This window comes from Camarhynchus parvulus, chromosome 1A (genome assembly GCF_901933205.1).
Source record: "Camarhynchus parvulus chromosome 1A, STF_HiC, whole genome shotgun sequence".
In the NCBI taxonomy this organism is placed as follows: Eukaryota; Metazoa; Chordata; class Aves; order Passeriformes; family Thraupidae; genus Camarhynchus; species Camarhynchus parvulus.
In genome coordinates, this window is record NC_044586.1 from 56,544,276 (window position 1) to 56,566,299 (window position 22,024).

At 37.9% G+C, this 22,024-nt stretch overlaps 1 protein-coding gene across 1 annotated transcript in view; it reads right to left on the reverse strand.

Moving 5' to 3' along the window:
• PRKAR2B (protein kinase cAMP-dependent type II regulatory subunit beta) overlaps positions 1 to 22,024 on the reverse strand; it is a 76,443-nt gene that overhangs the window by 7,720 nt on the left and 46,699 nt on the right. The window contains exons 3-5 of the mRNA XM_030960225.1: positions 10,697 to 10,749; positions 9,536 to 9,619; positions 443 to 549 (exon numbers count right to left, since the gene is read on the reverse strand). Coding sequence (XP_030816085.1) covers positions 443 to 549; positions 9,536 to 9,619; positions 10,697 to 10,749 — 244 coding nt within the window. The remainder of the gene's footprint in view (positions 1 to 442; positions 550 to 9,535; positions 9,620 to 10,696; positions 10,750 to 22,024) is intronic.

Here is a 22,024-nt window from a genome sequence, read left to right on the forward strand (position 1 = left end):
ACTGTAACCTCCCAAGGCTGAAAAATATTGTCTTTCCAGCACAGAATCTGGGCACACTTTTATGGTAGTCTAATTTAGTATTTCAGTTAGAAGGGACCTAAAACAATCGTTTTGTTCATCTACCTGACCACTTCAAGGCTGCCCAAAAGTGAAAGAATTTTATTAACAGAATTGTCCCAATGCCCCTTAAACACTGACAGGCTTTGGACATCAACCTCCAGGAAGCCTTTTCCAGTGCTTGACCACTCAGGTAAAGAAAAGGTTCCTAATGTCAAAACTGAGCCTCTCCTGGCACAGCTTTGAACCATTCCCATGAATCCTGTCACTGAATACCAAGAGAAAAGCTGGAATGTCAGTGTTAAATACAAGTTCACAGAATACAGACTGTTCTCAATGGACTTTTGCAAAGTACTTTGTGCTATAATAAGACACAGCAATTCACCTGTCAATGACGTAGAAGTTGTCACCATCATCCCCTTGATCAATTACGTGTTCCCCTCCTTCAACCATCTTTTCAAACATTGCATCTAACACCTGAGACATCTGTTCCTGTTTAAAATAACACAAAGACAAGAAATTATCATCTGCTTCTACAATTTTACTCTTTGAATTAACTAACTGGCCAGCTTCCCAATATGCAGATAAAAGATGTTAATGGTGGAAAATATTCATGCTACAGAAATGTGTGGATCAATAAGAGAAAGACAGTTCTATTTAGCATTCAGTGTTAGCTTTTCCAGTGTTCAGAGCACAGCTTCCCACTTGTCACTGCAAATGGTAAAAGAGATCTCCTCTGCAACATAAATTGCTCATGACCATCCAAAACCAGAATTTCACTCTTCCCAACTGAGCAACGTTATACCCTTGAAAAAAAAACATTATCATTATTCTAAATCATACATTGACCTGATTTTGTCCTTAGAACTTCCTTACAGAATTTAGTTCCAAAATGATTGTGAAGTATTTTGAAAGTCTAAGTTATACAATGCCTGTAAAATGTTGGGCCAGATCCAGATGTAATCATAAAGGTCTACAGTGCTTTGGCTGAGTAAGTAAATGCTGGATTCTTTGGAAAGTAGGAATTTACACTACAAAACTAGTTTGTTGACAGAGAAATGCTAACAGACTAACAAAATGTGATCATTTGAATTACAACTGTATAATAACAAAAAAACTCACCTACTAATTACTTAATTTGTCTTATTTGATGTAAATTTCACTATTCACATCTAAAAAACTCAAACACAGCTCATTGTGGATTATGAATCGTAAAAAGTTAACTTAAAATTTTAAATTTTATTTTTGGTTTATCCTGCAATATGCCTAAAGCTCTATACTCTACTTCTTGAAACTTATTAAGCATGTATCATACTGGAACAAGCAGATCTAGTGAAAATCATGCTAAAAAAGCCTCTAGATTTGCATTTTGCAATGGTTCCATTCACAGCATTTCCAGCCACTGAAGGGTGGATGGCATTTGCCTGTCCAAAGAACACCAGGCCAAGTCAGTCCCTTAGAGTCCTCCTGCAGCCCATGGACAGAGATAACCATACAAGACAGCTCAAAATCATTCTCTAGAGATTTCCCTTTCTTTCCTCTGATGATGGAGAGATCCGCTGTAACTCCCAGTTACACACAGTTTTTAGACAGATAAATTAGTTGTAATGAATTCCATCCTTATGCTGCTGAATTTTTTACTTACTGAAAGCTTTTAAAAATACCAGCAGTACCATGTTATCCAAGCCTTTTTGAAAAATGGAAGCTAAATACAAATTTTCCTTCACAGAGCTGGCAGTGTGTGGGCACAAAGAACAACAGAATGGCAGTATCCATCCTTAGTACAGCTGATCATGGTAAAGCACAGGGAGAGATCCTGCAGCCCTCCTAGGCCAGCAAAGAATCATTCAACTGTGCCTCTGCTTAGTACCTTTGTTAGTATAGACAGGTATGTGCTTGAAAAGAGATGGGTCATTTCAGATATCAGTGAATGTGTTATAGCTCATTTCAGAGAAAGAAAAGTGTGAGTGGGTGCCATTGGAAGAGACTGAAAATTATGTACAGGAGATGCCTATTAAAAACTTCCATGCTTGAATGAATAGGTAATATTACATCATTCTTTTCAGTCCTCTCTATGTAAACAAAAAAATTCCTCCAGAATCTGCAAAACTGACCTAATGGCAGCTTGTCTAAAGCAACTGAAGCAGCACCCTCCCTTCCTCTGGCTTTACATCTGAATTGGCAAAGTGGCTCCCCAACCAACAGTCCCAGTCTGCCTTTTGAAAACATAGAGAACATACAGAATGCCCCCCACTTCATGGGAGCTAGAAGCCATGTTATTATCTAGGTGCAAGCCATGCAAGAAAAATGTATTATTTGTGCATCAAACCCCAGAACTTAAAATACTTTCAAGATATCTTGGGAGAAAAGATTAAACCAAAAAGATCTATCTCCTGTAATGGAGGAGTCATACATATAATTAAAATCTCTATTCAGTGCACTTCATCTTGGATTTCTGGTTAAAACATTTTCAACTTATAACCATGAATCAAGCTCACCAAATCACAACTTTCCCAGTATGTAAATCTACAGTTCTTTAATGCAACAGAGTAGAATTCACAAATCCAATTATCTTTTAAAAATGTTTAAAATACTTTAAGATATTTAATACATCTGAGAGTAGTCTATTAATTGCTGAAGCATTGCACATTTATTTTAATTTCCTAAATAAACTGCAACTAACTTAAAGACAAGTGGTCCCTTTTCTGAAATTTTACACTTTAAATTAAGACAATGTGGACCGCAATAACCAAACCATGAACATGGTTTTTGCTTTTACCGTGAGAATTACATAACTTGCTTGACCAGTTTGCTCTGTGTGAATCCTCTGGAATCTCTGCCAGACTGAGGCTCAATTTACTGGCATCCTCTGTTGTTATTTTGAAAAGATAAGTAATTTTAGAATTAAAAAGCAGATTTGTTTCATAAACAGAATTAATCCTAGTATTTTGTTAAATGGTACAGTCTAAATGCTCTTCTTCCTTAAAGCAGTTCTACCTTCAAAAATACATGTAAAATGAAATCAAGATGGGGGGTGTTTTTGTGACTGACTGGCCTGTAGTTCCCTGGCTCATATGACTTCTAAAAACAAGAGAGTATTATCAAGTGAACAAAGTGAATTCACAGTTCTTCTATGGTCCCTGAGTTCATAAAATGAGCCCCAGTTGAAATGGCATCCTGCTGCCCACCTTGTCCTCACTTTGTGCAATTTGAAATATCAACAAATTAATATTCAATATGATATTAAGTCATCAATGACAAACCCAGAAAAGGATGGGGGCTGGGTGTGGGGAGGGGGAGAGAGGTAGAAAATGTTAGCAAAGCACAGGCAAGGAAACCATGGAAGAAAAGGACTTTTTAAATCAACAACTCTGAACCTTGCAGAGGAAGATAAATTACAGAATTCATGTCTACACCTCTCCACATTTGTTTTTCAAAACAAAACCATGCACATATCCTCCAGGGGAACACTGACAAAAATGTTAGCAGCAATATTGATCCAGTTCAAAATATTGGGTTCCCTTGTGTTATATCCACTTGTAAACTAATGGAAATACATTCATTTCTTCACCATCAAATACTCTAATTTGTATTTCAATCTACAATCAATATTTTTAAGCAATAGTATTTTCCTTGAGAATATACCTTAACCTTCATCCACACAGTTACATGCTAAATTAGTATTCTGCCTCTCAAATATCATGCACATGCCCATCAGTCAGGCTCAGTAACACATTTCATCCTTTGTAACTACCCCTAGTGCCCCAACTACACATCTTTTCAATACCTCCAGGGATGGTGACCCAAACTTTTTCCTGAGCAGTCTCTTCCAATGCTTGACAACACTTTCAGTGAAGAAATTTTTCGTAATATCCAATCTGAACCTCCCCTAGGTCAATTTGAGGCCATTTCCTCTGGTCCTGTTACCTGGGAGAAGAGACCAACACCCACCTGCTCACAGTCTCCTGTCGGGCAGTGCAAGAGTGACAAGGTCCCTCCTGAGCCCCCTTTTCTCCAGGCTGAACACCCCCAGCTCCCTCAGCTGCTCCTTGTGAAATATGCGTATTTTACGATTGGCTTTTTGCAAATATTAAAATGAATATTACATGTGTTGTGTTAGAAAGTAATGCTGTATTCTCTTAAGTAGTGTGTTAAATAATAGTTTTGGGTTATTAAAAAATGTTAAAATAGAAACTATGCTATGTAGGATACTTTTTTTAAAGAAAGGACTTGCAGCAGAATAGCAGCCCCAGGACACCTAAATCTTTCAGAGAAAAACAATTTATTGCTCTCTTATCAGAAGAAATGAACTTCTTCCCGCCTCGAAGGTGCTGTTAGGATTAACAGGAAGAAGCTGACAATGACCAGACAGAATCCTGTATTTGAATGGAATTTATGCATCATGTATGAGGCGTATGAATATGCAACAGGTTATTGTTTTTAAGGGTTAATCCTTTGTTAACGTGTGTCCTTTTTTGGGCTTATGCTGCCCAGAAAAAGGTACCTGGACGTCCATAACTCTTTGTTTCTATTGTCTCATATTGTCCTAATCCAAATTGTCCAAATTATTATTACTCTAATTGTATTACTATTTTTATAACCATTTTATTACTATTAAACTTTAAAAATTTTAAAAACAAGTGATTGGCATTTTTCACATCCTCAAAGGAATTGTGCTTCAGACCCTTCCCCAGCACCACTGCCCCTCTCTGGAAGGGCACCTCAATGTCACCACCTTTGTGCCATCTAAGAGTATTAACATGTTCAGGCATTCTGGGCTCAGTTATATATATTATAAACACATTTGATATATGTATAAATGTGTGTGTGTATATATATGTATGGAGGGTGAGGGAGTGGGATGTATATTTCCATTAATTGCTCCAAAATCTGTAGTTTTAATCCTTCACCAAAATTCTTAAGAACCTGACAGCAGCATGAGAATCTTCTGTTAGTGGTTTCAAGGAATGATTTGACCTTAAGTATAAGGTTCCACTATTCATAAAACAGTTACATTATGTTCTCTTTCATCTTCCTTCAAGTTAATCAATTCTAATTGATTAATCAATATTTGTGCTCTCTTACATTAATTCTCCAGGTACATAAGTGGCAATGTGCCCAGAAATTGCTTTTGCGTATTTGTGAACAGTATGTATAATTTATTACTTTTTAGAAAAGGGTCAAGACCTATTTTATATATTCTGTACAAGCATTAGCAGGGCGAAGCTCTCCAATATTAAACTTCTCTGAAAGAGAATAGATGCTCTAACACTGCTTGTGAATTTTTGCCTAAGAAAGGATTCAGACTTTAAGGGCAAGGGCATGGCTCAGCTTTGATGGTATCAGCCCCTTGAGCCAGCCTCTTGCTCTGATAAAAGGTTCATCAGGTGTTTTAGCTGCTGCCCTCTGGGCTGTAATTTCCAAATCAAATAGCCTGTTGTTAATCACCCCAGCACATTTTCCTCTTAAGAGACAAAACCAAAAGAAGAACTCTGAATTGTACTGTAAAAAGTGTAGAAAGCTTCCTTGGCCAGTAGATGAGCTGCTGCTGCTATTCTTCCTGGTGATAAAACAGTTGTTAGGCTGAACAGAGAGAAATTGCAGTGATAGCAGCTTCAGGCTTGTTCTCTGTAAGGGCTGAAGACATTTGGTCATCATCTTGTTTTCTCCTTGCTGGCTTACACAAAGTGAAAGTGGAAGGGAAAGAGCAGCTTCAGAGCCCCTGCGGTAACCTCCAGCACCTGGAGCACAAAGGAGGGTGCAGGCAGAGTAACCAGTCTGGCACATCATGGCAATCCTGGGAGCAAAACAGGATTATCATGGTTTCTGGCAATGGGGAGGCAGGCGACCGAGAAGGAAAATAAACAATACTCTAAGAGGAAGAGATTTTCCTGGGAAGAAGAAGAAGAAGAAGAGATTTGTTAGAAGAGGAACGAGTTAATCTAATATAGCAAAGGAGGAAGAAAACGAACATCTGAATAGACCTGTCTCCTGATTCTTTCCCGATCTGGTCCTCTAAATAGTAACCAAGTACCTCGGCAAAACCTCCTTCCCTGATCTTGTTTCAAAAGCATGTTTCAATTCATATTCTTTTCTTGAAGCAATTTTTCCCAAACCGTAACACACTTTGAAAAATTGATACTGAGTGACAGCAACTAGATGGCAAATGACTAAGCCCCCAGAAAGGCAAAAAATTGCTACAATGTCAATTATTTCAAAGTATTTTTCATTTAAGGAGTTAACTAAGGAATACATTGCTGAACTAATATTCACTGGCCGGTCACATCCTCATACATCTACAAAGTTAAAGAAAGTTTCCATAAAATTCGAGTAACTTCACAGACTTTAGACTATTGGAGCTGGCCTTTAAAACATAAGAATGTTGCTCAGGGAAATGTATGAGAACTGGTGTTTCTTTACATTATTATATTTTTCATCACCAACAATATGTGAAATATTGATACTTATATATGTGCAAATTTACCTATCTGTTATTCAAAAGCTACTACAGTTAAACGAGGGCTCAAAACAGTGTTGTGTGTGTTTAGCAAGTCCTAAGTTGTCTCAAAGTCTGAAGGTTATCTTTTTCTCCACTCTCATTTAGTCTTGCATTCAAATGGCTCTGCTGGGTTTTAATTTTATGTGCTGGCTCTTGTAATTTCAAATGGCCTGTTCAATTAACACACTGAGCAGAGAACTGTAAGTCACTCCCAACTTTTGCAACTTCTCCTTTGGCTTTAGTGATAACCTTATCTTATCCTTCCATTCCAATTAAAATACAGTGTGTGAAGGTGGGATAAAGTGTTAAGAAAAGGTGGACTCCACTGAGCATCATGTACTGAATGCAGTTTTGGTCACACTGTAAGACATTGTGTGACATGTTATTGTGTGACAAGACGTTATTCTGTATTTGAAAATGGTATTTGACACCCTCTAAAAGGCCATCAGGGAAAAGCCATTAAGCCTTTTACATCTGTTTCCCTCTAAGTGACCTTTGAAATAGTGACTTTCATACATGAACTACAGCAGAAAGAAGCTCAAGTTCAGTACAAGGGAAAAAACAACCAAAAACCACAACAGTGGTAGCAGGAGATGCTATCAATACAAAGCTTAACTTTTGTTCCAGAGACTTGAGCTTTAGCAGCAGAAGATACTATCTCTCTTCAAGATGCATGAGGTTTTTGCTAATACACCACTCTGTAAACTGCAGCATCTCTCATGGAGAGGCAGAGGTGAGGAAGAGAGCTGGCACAGGAATATTTAATTACTGCAACTACAGTGGCAGAGCCCTTGAGTCGCTGCTGAGAAGCAGAGCAAGGAGGAGTGGGAGAAGTTCCCCAGGGACTACAGATCCTGGCTCCACAGAAGGAACAAGCCAGACTTAAGAAGGCTACATTTTAATATCTTTGCTCCCTTCAGAGCTCAGTAGTTTTCCAGTGTTTTTATGAATAAAATTATTGTAATGGAAAACTCTTTTAGAAAAATTATCTTGTTCAACTTTCCAGAATGCTGCCTGTAAAGGATTTCAAGCAGGAGGAAGTGTTCTTAATCCACTGGACAATCTGAGCAAAAGGGGGTGAACAAGACTTGGGAGATCCCTAGAGCACATATCAAGGCTATGGATTGCAGACCTCAAAGGGAGAACTCAGCTGGGAAGTCTTCTGCTAAACACCTGGAACAGATTGTGGGAACTATCAGCTATTACAAGGAATTGATTCAAAAGAAGAAAATAGTTCAAAACATCAATATCAAGACAGCAAGCACAGTCCTGAGAAGAGCTTCATAAACAGAGGAAATAATCCCTCAGTATTCCTTGGAAGAATTCATCCTTGGAAAAAGTCTATCAGGTGCCCACATTGGAGCAGTTTCATGCTCTATATCTACACATTACAATGTAGCCTACAGACCAAGTGGCTGATGACTATTGAGACAGAAAATCTAGCTCTTGCTGTAATGCAAAGCAGATCCCATCCAGAGGGTTGATGCTGTAAGCACTATTGACATAACAGCAGGTTCTAGGAGCACACAATAATCCATCGTGTGGCAGGGCTCATAAGAGGGAAATGCTCAGAGCTTAACCAAGAGGGGTCTGCCAAAATGCCATTGGCAGGCTAATGTAATGATGGCCCAGCCAAATGGAAGCCAGGACACACCAACAATAAGGAAAATATATAATAAAGCAGATTCATGTCCAGATGCCCACAAATTACTTTGATTCCCTGAAGCTATTCAGAAGAAAAATTGAGGAGCAGCAGGGTAAATGAGAGTAGGGATTTAGCTTGAACAAGTATAGTGGAACAGCTGATTAACTACGTATTAACCAGACAGCATGAGGGAGTGAGGAAACCTTCTGTGTCAGGATCCCACTGTCCCAAGAATGCACATGTATGAGCACCCATGTGGAGACCTGATGCCCTTCCATAACAGTAACTTCCGCTAAGCTGGGGCTTTGTGGCCCAGTGCTCCTCAGGGCTTCTAAGGGAACAGTACCCAGGTCAGGGTTCAGTCTTTGTGCAGGCAGAAGCAGGAGCTGGAAACCTGCAGCACAAATTAATGTGCATTTTCTGTAATAGCACCTGACTTCCAAACAGAGCTGCAGGCTGGTCCTTCCATTAGCTCCCTCTTGAATCAAATTTTAAACTTTCTGTTCTCGTACTTAAAAATCTACATAATTGTTTCTCTTTCCCTCATGCTCCTTCCCTTGACAGCACTGAATCAAATCTCTTGAGAAAGCATTTGGGATGCTGTGAGTCATCCCAACCTCAGTATGCATGTTTTGATTGATACACTCACCTTCTCCCTAAAACAATCCTGTGTGCTTTTTTGGTAGCATTATCACCTTTGTCTGATCCAGATCATTCATTCAGTACACTTAGGCTTTCTTAAAAGCTCATAGTTGTTTTTATATGAAACAGGGAGAAATTATTTGCGTGGAAGAAAATTACCCAAAGCTTTTTATGGTATCTGCATTAAGCAAAATAATAATGTAAACACATCACTGGTACCTTACTCTTTCCCTCTGTTTCATAATTCACTTGTTCAATTACATCCATAGCTAAACTGAAGGCTTTGGGGGTAATTTTCTGTTTTGATGAAGCACTCAGCACCTTTTGATGCTAAAAAATAACTAATAGAAAAAACGTACACACTCCAGTTAACTGATGTGTTTACAGACATCAGTGTACAGGAAGATTTAAAATAAGAAAATACAACAATTAATACATTTAATGTATCCATTTTTATGAATGTACAGGTTCATATTAATGTATTTCAATATTATCACTTGTGGAGGTAAACAAAAGTCTCTATATGTGACATATCAGTTTTAAAAAATGGCATTTCTGGAATTTATTAAATGGTCAAGAAAGCATACTGAAGAGGTTACAGAAGTCAAATCTGTAAATTTCTGTTCTGAAGCTCAAAAGAAACAATTCTTAGCAGCACTGCTAAATGCTGTTCATTACCAAGAATTTCTTACCGGGTCTAGGTTCTTAAAAAGAAGGATGTCCTTGCACGCCTCCTGCAGCCTGTTCCTTTGATCATCTGTTTTGGGGTGAATAATCTGAGAGATATAACACAAAAGCTCTTAGAGTGATTATCATATAGTAGCCTAGCTGAAGGACTGAGCTAATTCAACTAAGCATTTTACACAATATTTTGGCCATGATTCATAACTCTCTCATTTCAAAACCTTCAGGATTTGAATAAACACTCAATGATAAAATGGTATCACCATTGCATCAGAAAATGAAACACTGCTATATTTAAGTTACAAGATCTCTACACCTGTGGAATCCGGTTCATTTCTGCAAACCATTCTAGACACCTTTATCTACACTATTGCTACCAATAGCCAATCATATTTGGGGCACGCATGTTTTATAAAAAACACCACTGTTACATTCAGCCATTTGCCATGACTACTTCCTAAAGAATATTGTGTGAAATAGTATCTGTGTTAAATTTATATCAGAAGTTTCACAGAGTAAACAACAGATTTGACACTGAGTGAGCCAGAGATTTACTAAATTACCAGTGTCTGGTTCATCTGAGTATCAATCAAGTTGTTGAACTCAGATTCTTCCCAAGATACGCTATGTATAGCTGTAATAACATAGGGTAACCTTTTGGGCAGTGTTACAAGCCAGAAAATTAGGTAGAATATAAACAATTAAAATTCTCTTGAAACTCATGCTATTTCATCTTAAAAGCTAAGCAGTGACACAAATAAAAGAAATAAATACAGTTCATTATTTGTCACAATGTACCTTGAAAAATCTTAGCAATTTTACAGTTTAACTTTTTTCTGCCTCTTGAAAAAGGAAACTACTGCAGGATTATGAGGACACCAAGTAAGAGTTTTTAGAAGCAGGTGCTCTCTGGGTAAATATAATTGCACAAAAATGTTTCCCTAACCATGTACCACAGGTTTGTTAATTAAGGATAATACATCAAGTCCTACATGGGTGACTATTACAGAGAATTTTTTAAATGTTCCTTTAACACAAACTCCCAACATATTACTAAAGTATATTATAATAATAATGTTTTTGGAAAGAAATGGTAAAGCTGTTACATTTTTCCTCCTAAATTTAATGCTTGAGAATTGAAAAAGTATTTGACTCTAAGCATGAAGTACCCTAGATTCTGCGTCATCCTCTTCCTCATCAGGATTGTAAGCTTCTGCACACACTGAAATAAAAGAAAAAGCATAATCTTAATTCTAATTACAGTAGTGTTTCACAAGATTTGCAGAACAGAAAATGCATTGTGTGGCACAGCAATAATACACAGTAATGTAAAACATTCATACTGCTGAGACAGTCCAGAGCAAGTCAGCTCCAAACTGCAGATGAAACAAAGCTACACTTTTGTATCATTTCTGGATATGCTTACCCTGTTTTGAAAGACTGCTAATATACTTACCAATTTCTCACCTAACTTGGTCTAAGTATCTCACCTAATGGTCAGGAATGTTTTTTCAACGTCTAAATTAATTCTTTCTCTTATAATTTAAACTATCCATAAAGGATGCAGAGATTAGATCTTTCCCTTCATCTGTGTAGGTTCAAGGTGGTTTAGGGTGTGTTTCTTTGGATGGTTGGTTGGTTGGCTCAAGGTGCTTTGCTGGGGTTTTTCACATACTTGAAAACTTTTTGTTCCTACCTGCCCTTTACTTTCAAAGATGTTTCTTCTTTTTTTTCCTTACAAGTCTTCTTTTTTAGCTCTCTAACCATCTTCATTGCCATTCCCTGAAATCCCTCTAATTACCTATATCCTTATTGAAATGTGATGCTCAAACTGGTCCCAGTATTTGAACCAAGCAGAGCACTGAGTACATCAGATGAATTACTCCTTACATTTTACAGGCTATATGTCTTTTTCATACATCCAGGCCTTCTTCAATACCTTGGCTATGTCTATGCATGTAATATTTATGACATATATCATTTTCAAAACCCACTGCTTAACCATCTGTCCTGGGCCTGTCTATGGCTATTCTGCCCAAGTATAATACCATACCCTTACACCTGCTAAATATTACTTTATTTTCAAAGCGTTTCAAGATCATTTTTAATTCTAATCCTGTTCTCTGGCATCCTTCCAATTCATTCTCAGCTTTGTGACAACTGCAAATTTAATAAGCATATTGTCTAAAACATAATCCAGATTACTGCTGAAAAAACATATTAGTTTCTAAAATAAACTCTTGTGGAATACATGAGTGAAACAGCAGTAGTTGCTTGGGGTTTACCTTTTCCACACAGCTGTGCAACTATATCTCATGCAACTTACATATAAATACTGCTTGATGTTCCCTAGTTTGTTTAGAGGGGACTCATGTAAGACGGTATTCAAAGTTTCATTTCTTAAAATGAAAATGTAGGGCATCTGCTCATTTTCTTTTATCCACAAATTTTAATCTCTTGTTACAGGGTACTAGATAGTTCCAACAAATCCATGCTGATTGCTGTTTGTTACTTCCCTCCAGGTATTTACAAAATGAATATTTGTCTGTAATTTTTCTAGAACAAAAATGATCTGCAAATCTATGACAGGACTCTTCCATCCATAGCTCTTGCCTCCTTTTAAGGATGTGTTTTTCTATTTTTCACACTCATTTTTCCTCTTCAGATTCTCAATGGTAACTGCTAACAGGGCTGAGACTAAATTAGAAAATTCTTCCAGTTTCCAAGTATAGCAAATCTGAGGCACAGCTAACCTGGGAACACCTAACACATTAAGTGCTGTCTGATTTGTCCTTTCTCTGTTCTAGGCTGTTTTCCATATACTCAAAATAACACTAGTGAAGACCAATGTGCTTCTGTTAATCGGTAGAGCAACACTTCCCTCGAAAATGCTCCTACTAAAAATATAATTCCAGAACCATTTCTGTTACTCCTCATGTACTTATTGTACACAATCTTTTCTTGTACACATTTTTTGGTCTTAGCTTCTTTTATGTGTTTTGGTTTGGTTTTTTCTCTGCATCTTTTGCTATTCTTTTGCATTTCTTCTAAATAATCCAAACTAGTTTTGATTTTGTACATGGTTCCTTCTTGTGTTTGACATAAATGAGCTTCTAATATCTCAGACAGATTTATTTTACTATGCTTTTTGTCCTTCTCCTGTGCTGTCTCAATCTGCATTTTTTCTCGTTATAATTTTTCTTTAGGGAACAAACAATTCTTTAACTTCTTTTCTTGAGACTCTTTACAAAGAGGTTTTGCCCACTGTCCTCTCATATTCCCTTGAAACCTGTTGTTCTAATTCTTTTACCTCTTTCCCTTCTTGAAATTTGAGAGTCAACTGCAGGGTAATTCTCACTCAACCTTTCTTTTCTCTCCCAATTCTTTAACAGTTTCTCCCTTAGAGCTGGTATGAAATATAATGGCTCCCCTTTAGATTACTTTTCCCACTGACTCAAAATTTGGTCATTAGTGCATGGCAAAGCACATTGGTATTCTCCTTCATTGGCTTCCAGCAGGTGACTGTTTATTAAAATCACTCTTTTTCACCATCACCTGTACCCTGACAATAAAAATCCCCACCTACCTGAGCTGTTTGGTGGTCTGTGCAATGCCTGCATAACAATGGAGCCCATGAGCTTTTTCCTATTATTATTATTATTATTATTACTCATAGAGCATCTGTACGTCCAACTCCCTCTACAGCTGGGTCACAGCACAAACATCTGCACCAAAATATACAACAGCTTCTTCCTCCTCCCTGTCCTCCCACCACGTCTTTGCTAGGCCAGTTCAGTCACAGTGTTGCTCATGGATTAACATTTGGTTTCCTCTTGCTTATTCCCCATACTTCCTATGTTATTATACAAACAACTTATGAACTAGTAACCAGGTAAACCCATCAATCTCCTCATTACCACATCCAATTAAAACGATTTCATGGTAAAATATATCATTGCACTTATTAAGCAAAGTCTTGGTCCCCCTTGTATGAAGCCAGCCACTCAACTAAAATCTCAATCGGCATCTTCAAAAACCAAAAGAAATTTGACACAAGTCCCTCTAGAACTGAGTGAGATTCCTGTCCAGTTTACTGGAAACTGAATTTGGTCCCAAATAATTACAAATGCCCATAAAAGGAAGTCTGAAATATCTTGAACAACTATAATATTTTAATACTATGCAAACAAAATGTTCCCAAAGACTGTTTAATGCTACTACAGTTACTACAACCTTGTCAGAAATAAACTTCAGGGGATTTTATTTGAAGAGCCACAATAATAACATGCCAAGTAAGCACCACATAACCCTTCACAATGTAAATAACTATTTTGTTTCAGCTGTGCCCTAGTGCACGTATGTGTACATGGGAGCCCACAGCCTGTGTTACAGCGCAGTGTGCTGCTGGGAGCATGGAGTGAGCTTCAACCTGAGCTACAGCTACCTCCTGTCCTTACCTCTACGTGAAAGGAGTTAAAATCAGAAATTTCATTTAACAGCTTTGATACTGTTATGCCAGAACTGACAGGTCTCAGAGGGCCTAGCTGAACATTTAAGTCTTCCAAAACACAAAAAAGAAATTGATTTTTTCTCATCCATGCCCATCCTGAATCACCTTATGTCCCTTTCATGTAGCAGGATCAGTCCAGAAGGAGAGTATTTTCCTGAGGTATTTATTCTGGGTCAGTTTGTGTCTCTGCACATCACTCTTCTCTGCTAGAAATGCATTTCAGTCAGTCTCAGTAGCTACTATCAGCAGGTTCCTTCATTAAATATTTCTTCTTTATCAGTGGTTATGGACACAATATTTAAGAACTGCAGTTTCTCCTGACTAGTGCCCATAGGCCCAAATTCTAAATGGATTTGTTCTTATCATCTATGATAAGAAACTTACTTTTCGGGTTACAAATCTGTACTTATTTTGCCTTCATTTGGGTCACAAAGAAAATACCAATGCTGTGAATCTGCTGTTTTAAATATAAAATTTCCTTTCTTTTATTTCTTATTTCAGTAACACATTTATTTCTAAGTGCATACCATTAGATGTCTCATGGAAAAACTTGATAATTATATTTTGGTTCTTAAAATACCGTTTCTGACATTACTATGGTTCACTGAATTTTATTACATGAACACTGGGGTTTGGCACACTAGAATCATCTAGAACTGAGATGCCTTTTACACAGACATGCACCACCTGCACAAGTCATCTGGATTCCAGTTGCAGTCAATGGAGAGAAACAGACACTTCTACAAAGTGATTATTCTGACCTGCATTACATGCCCTGACTAAAATGGGATTAATTAAAAAGATGGTTTATTGGTTGAGGCAATTTCTATCCCTTTTGAGATGAGTCCTAGTAGTCACAACAAGCTGCAAGACTGGTTTCCCCCACTTCTCCATTTAGTATGTGTTTCCTGGAAAACAAAGGAATTCATCCTCTGATGATGATGACAGGCTGCTCATGCAATAATAGCATGCCTCCTGCATTATTTCATGTATTCCAAGGAGACCGTCTGTGGTCCCCATCTCTTTTGCCTAAGGCACCATGACCATGACTAATGACTGGCACCACAGACATTAATTATTCTGAATGACTGCACACTGCTGGTGGCTGAAATACTCATAGTGTTCAATATTTTATTTTTTTACCTCTCTAGCTCACTCCACATCCCAACAGTACTCAGTCCATGCTCCTTTACCATGCTCAGATGCCCTGCCATGTTTTGCTATGTGCCACTGCTGAATGGAATATTCACATCATTGCTCAAAAAGCAATCCTACTGTTATTCTTAGGGACATATTTCAACCCACACATAATTGTGGCATTAAAAAATAGTGGTACAAACACTGTACATACTTCTCCACTGGTTGCCAAGCTCAGCTAAGTGAAATTAATTTTTTGTTTCAGTTTTTCCACCAGAGGGTTATGTTTCACATATAGCTTCCCAAGATGGACACAAATACCAACAAACCCAAATACATCAAGACAAAGTATTTGTAAGAAAAATGAACTGTCAAAAGACAGTGTATTATGAAAATACACATGCACTGAAATACATGCACTACTCTAGATGGATTGCTTTGCCAGCAAGACAGAGGTAAAGTTTGATAATTTCTAACTCATCACTCCAAGTTGGTTTTCTAGTTTTCACCTGGTAAATATGCTTTACATTCAAAATCAGCAGTACAGTCACTCCAGCCATGAATTAATTCTAAAATGAAAATTAACATACAGTTGGCAATAAGAAAACATGTTAGTCATGCTCTCTTGTTCCCTTGATGCAACAGGAAATGAAGCTATCAATCAAGAAATCAGTGAAAATTCATATATAATCACTGAATAATGTATTTTACTCAAAACATGGCAGGGAAACCAATCAATATATGTGTATTTTTTTCCTAACTACAGAACTCCCAAGACATAAATTGTATTAGAAAGAATTTTTCAAGAGAAGAAGAGCTGTGAAAATATTTTTTCATCACATTTAAATCAAGACTACAGTTTCGCCAGCACGACTATCAGGCTGGAGCATGGAAACAGACCATCTCCAGCTGCTGTAGCCACACCTGTAGCATGTCACACATCCCTATAAACATCCCTGTGTATGGCAGCTATGTCCACTCCCTCATACAGTAAAAACATCGCTTCCCCTGTTTAACTGCATGGAAATTGCTAAGGTGACTTACTGACAGTGTGAGATTTTTCCCATTTTGTCAGGATTTACTTCTCTTGCATGAGAAATATGGTACACAGACACTCCTTGCAGAGCAGGTGGTAGTTCTAAACTGAACTAGACAAACACTACTGGACCTCCAAAGTTTCTGACATGGCAGTCTGTTTTCTGACATCTCCCCAGTTCCTACCACTACAAGAATTAGAAAGACAGCCCTGCACCCCAGAACTCCAATTCCATAAGTCGTTTTTATTCAAACAAAAGCAACCCTTTGGGGGTGGTAGCAGTGAGAAATAACCAGTCATGGTCTCAACTTTAAGGCTTACAACTATCAAGTGCCATTATTATTTCTGTCTTCCTGGTTTTGACTGGAAAGAACTTCCACATGGAAGATGCCATCGAAGAGCTGTGAGCAAACATAAGGACTGAAGAACAGCCCAGAGAAAGGTTGCTCAACCCTCTCATCTATCTGAGTGTACAATGAAATGAGACAGATAAAATTTATCTGATTTCCATGCATGATATAAAGCAATACCAACTGGCTCTGTTGTTGAGACCCATTGGGCCAAACCCTGGAACTATTTCAAGAATTTTAGATTACTTTGCACATAAACTAATTTGGAACAAAGCATGCTCACTGGGGCTATCACTTCCCATGATACTGTCAAAAAGTCTGTGAAGTGCCTACTCCTGAGGGGGTTACTAAACTGAAACTTTATCTAGGCATAACAGGTGAATACACAGAATGCCTGATACCTTGCAATTCTGTGTTATTACCCCTTCAGACATAGAACATTTACATCAGAGATGCCATCCAAGCTGGAATAAAAGTATGTACACTTGGAAAAAGCAGTCTGGCAATCAGAGAGACATGCATATTGTAGAGATTTCCTCATACACAACAAACCAAAAATAAATTTCCCCTCCAATCCACATGACTTAGGGGATAATGACTTTTGAGCAGTCAACTACCTAGCACAAATAACTAAGTGCTCAGAATGTCAGCGTAAAAATCTGAAGTTGGATGAAATCCAGGCAGCTTGTTTCTTCTTAATTATCAGGAAAGTTGTCTTCAGTTCATTAGGCAGGAACTGACTGAATCAGAGTCTTGGGAGCACTGCCAAGACAGTCTGTCTCAGGATCAGCTGCTCATGAAGGACAGTTACCTACTCTTGCTGTCAGTGCTCAGACTGCAATTCTCCAAACACTGCTTCATAGTCACCATCACCCACCGAACACCAGGGTTGTGCTCAGCTACACAGCTCAGTAGCAAAACCCTCATTTTGCCAGAGCTGGAAGACCTTGCCCAGCATGCACTACACACTTGCAAGAAATCAGAGTCACACAATCAACTTTTCCACAGCATTTTCTCTTGGCCATCTGCTACCAGTGCTATTTCTAATGTGTTGAACGACAAGCTATTTCCTCAAGCATCTCTGAAAAAGTATCTAACATAACATGTAGCATCTTGAATGATGTCCATGCCAATAGTGAGTCATAAAACCTCCCAAGGATTCTCTTTAAAAGTCCACATGGGGTTTATTCATATTTTAAAATTTCTCGCAATGAAGCAGAAGTTTCATCAAGATTCTACTGATCTCTGTGAAAGCCCATTTGAAGAAACATGAGAACCCCCCAAAAGACATTTTTGGATAACTTTATCCCAGTTGAGTTATTCATGTGTGGACACCTTTGCACGAGTGTCTTAATATTACTTGTATGTAAAAGTGATAATTGTGATGTGTTAGACCACAGTACCTCTGCTTCAAAGCACTCTGGATCACAGCTAGCACACTCATTGCTGGGTCAAAGATGAACACACTACCCCCTGAAGTCACAGGGGTTTGAATCACTAAGCAGGCTCCTTCACAGAAACTATCTGTTCAAACTTCAGCACAAGGAGCTGAAAGAATTCCCTATTTTTAAATAGGGCACCAGAAAGGAGCTTTAACTGAATTTCCCTAAGGACTTCCACAGTACTTAGTCCTCTTTCTAGTCCTATTTCAGTTCTTTCAATATTTGTGCAATTTATCATGATGGAGCTGAAAAAAACAACCCCATCCAGGCTTCTGGCTCATGGTAGGAGACAGTTTTGCTTGGAGTCTCAGGAAATGCTTGGTTTCATCTGTCTGGCTAGTGAAAACCAGCCCAAACATGCATTACAGTGTCCAGAACACTCCAGGTAGTTATTAAACAATAAAATCATCACAAAAGTAGATTTACTTGCATGAGAAGAGTTTGCCAATATATACCATGCACTGTAGCACTTCCTCCATAAGCTTTCCCACTACAGCATAAGGAGTAGCACAGCATATAGCAACACACTGTACTCTGATGTTGACTTGTGTAACCTTCTGTTCCCATTCTCATACAAGCCCAGCAGTTCACAGGGCTACAGTGTGTTATTTGGGATATATATAAAATATGCATAAATATTTGACAAGGTCTGAGCAGACACAGAGCTCTCTGCATACATTTCAACTTTATATTTGCTAATACTACGGAATAGAAACAGAACACAGAACTGCACCCAGCTCTTCCTGCCATATTTAGTATTTCATATCAAACCATACAGTGAGGTAATTACATAGTACCTCAATCACAGATATTTTTTCTCATTGAGAAGTAGGCATTAGGATGATATCAGAAAGACAATTATTTTCCCACTACAAAAGTAATCTCTTACGTACAATGTGAGCAAATATAAATTGCATCTGTTAAAAAAACACCTTCTGAACAATGCAACCTAATATTTGTTCATTTTGTTAGCCCATTTAAAGAGGGTTGGTTAAAAACAAAAACTGTCTGGGACAGTGGTAGCACCTCTCAGAAAATGTATTTAAGGAAAAAGAACCTGCTATGTAGACAACCGCTGGAAGACAGGAGTGAAAATACATGAGAAAATTTGTGTCAAGGATCTGCAGAGTTACAAAGACTAATGACACAAAAAGGTGGTGGTTGTTCTGTGAAAGCACATACTTATGGCTATTTTATGTTCTAGTCTTTAAAGACAAAAACAAGATCTTGATATCTATAAAAAGGATGTAGTGAGGGAAAGAAAATGGTTAGGAGTGACAAAGAAAATAATCACTGATAACTGGAGACTTAAAGATATTAAGCAGAAAAATATTTCATTGAGGGGAGACAACAGAAGGTGACCTCCAAGACTCATGTAAAGAGTGGCTGTAGGGAGAGCAGAGACAAATCCAAAACTATTGACTCTGACAAGCTTGCCTCAGTCTCCTGCCAGGAGATTTAACCAGTTTAAAACTTATCTAAACAGATAAGGTGAAAAACCTGCCAATAGTAGGTATTATGGTATGATAGTATGGTACACAGCACAATCTATCATCCAGCAAAATGGAGGAGATACACATAAATCCAAATCTAGAACACACCTATGACCCTTTGGAATGATGTCTAAGTCATAAATTCAAGAGTTGTTCAGAGGCACATGTCAAAGCCTGTGATCCCACATACAGTGAAGATTTGGTCTGGGCAGCTAAGGGTGTGCAAAATTCAATCTCAAACAGGCTTCACAGGAAATCCTGCAGCCATATGGGATTCAAACAGCAAGCTGAGAATAGGCACCTAAAAAAGAAGTGAAATTGTCTTTTTTAAAAGAATGGTTGCTATAGCAAAATTACCTTTGGTTTTCACCCTATGGGACCAAGGGAAGGAAGCTTAAACCCACCCTTCCCATTTTCCAGAAGTGCCCTACATTCTACATTCCCAAGTACTCTGTAATGAGATGCTCCTCATTCCTCCTGGGCCCGGGCTGCTAGGCAAAATGAAATGAGAATAAACTAACAGAGCTTGTCTCCTGGAATTTTAGCATGCTGATTTTAGGTATGTTGGCTTTGGTTGAATGAGTAAGTCATGCTCACACAATCCTCTATAAGAAATATGATAAACCAAACTTACTAAACAGGTTCCAGATATAACAGGAAGACAGGTAGACAAAAAACATTAGGGAAAATATTTCTGCCAAGTTTTGAAATGGTTGATTTCGAACATCTGTTTTCTCAACAATTCCAAAAAATAAAGTCAACACTTTCTGCTGACAGGATTCTTTTCAAATAGCCAAAGGAAGTTCAGAAGACAAATCAAAACTATGAAATAATATATATGCTGTTTTACTTTTTCGTAGTCAAAATATAAAGTGCTGTGATGAAATAATACTGGTAACTACACACCAAGGTAAAAAAGCAGGTCCCACATAGCCATCAGTACATGCTCTCCTGCGTCTGCAACACCAGACAGACAACTGTAACAAGCCAAAAAATGGGCTACAAATATTATCACTACAAGAACAGGAACAATAATCACCCTGAAAACACAGATTGCCACAATTATATTTTAATAATAGAAGTTGTCTGTAACTGCATGGCTACTTACCACTCAGAACAAGAAAAAAGGCATCGAGGTCTCACAGAACTAATCTTTTTCTAAGAGGAAAAAAACCCCAAGCCTCCACTCATTCAGCTAATGACCTGTCACTACTTGAAACTATTATTTCTCAGAAAGTCCTTAGTCAATGGTAAATGCAGTCAGTGCACTCTGAGAACTTAAAGAAAAGGGGCATTTTTTATTTTCAGATTTCTAAACACCCTCCACCCCTCCCACACATACGCATTTGGCACCATTATGAACTAAATACTACTGTATTCAAAAGACTAAATGGGTAAACACACAAACATATCTATCTTTTTCCTGAATATTGTGAAACTAGTTTTATTTCTTCTTCTACCTATGGGCCTTGCAGAATTCCACAGTGCCATTTCACTCCATCTTGTTTTATACTATTGTAGGAGGATGCAGAATGGCTGGGTGAGGTGTCATCAGCACACATAGGATGCTCCAAGGTGTATTACTCTTTTATGATGTTCACTATCACTTAACTCCATTGTCTCAGTATTTACTTAAAACCACTCTGCACTTGAGGAAGAGATGAACCCCAGGAAAATAACATATGTGTGCAGGAGGAGTTCACTGATGAATACTTGACAATACGACCGCAGACAGCATCAGATTGACCAGACAGTTGGTTTGGACTTCCCAGTCCAAACCTTTCCATAGGCTTTCCCAGTCTATTCCATACCTAAATGACTGTGATGACAAAAGCATCCTCTCCATCAGCAGGTGATCAAGAAAGATTGAGCTTTTTCCCCTAAAGAAGAAATTACTGAATTGCATGAATGGCCTCCTGACTTCTGCAGCAAATTTTTAATAACTATGTCACATTATTTGGAAAAAGCCAAGCACATCTCCACAAATACTTTCCTGCTATATTCCAGTATTCTCCATTTTCTGCAGACTTTCTTGTCTTACACAAACTTCAGGTCCTAGTCTCTTGCCTTAAAACACAAGATCTCCACTGGAACCAGCTCTTGCATTCCCCTACACAACCACGACCTCACATCATTTCAGCAGAAAATTAAACCGTAAGGCAACAGGAAAAGGCACATGTGTGCAAATACAGAAAATTTCTCAGCAACTGAATCCATATCAGAAAACCTCTGAAAAAAGTGCACTTTCCATTTTGAAAACTAAATATAAAATATGTGCTTCTGACTTGGTTTCCTCTTGAAACTGTGCTGTGCATGCAAAAGAGATCCATACTTTCAGGAAAATAATATACATAAAAAAATATTTTTACTGAATGGAAGGGAGGAAATATTTTTATTTCTATTTGTACTTCATGAGAGAAGAGATGTAAGCTACAATTCCTTTAAATTTGAAAGGGCAAAATACTGAAGATCCTAACCTGAGCCAAACACTTCACATTTACTGAAACCAATATCCTTAGAAATCCTGTA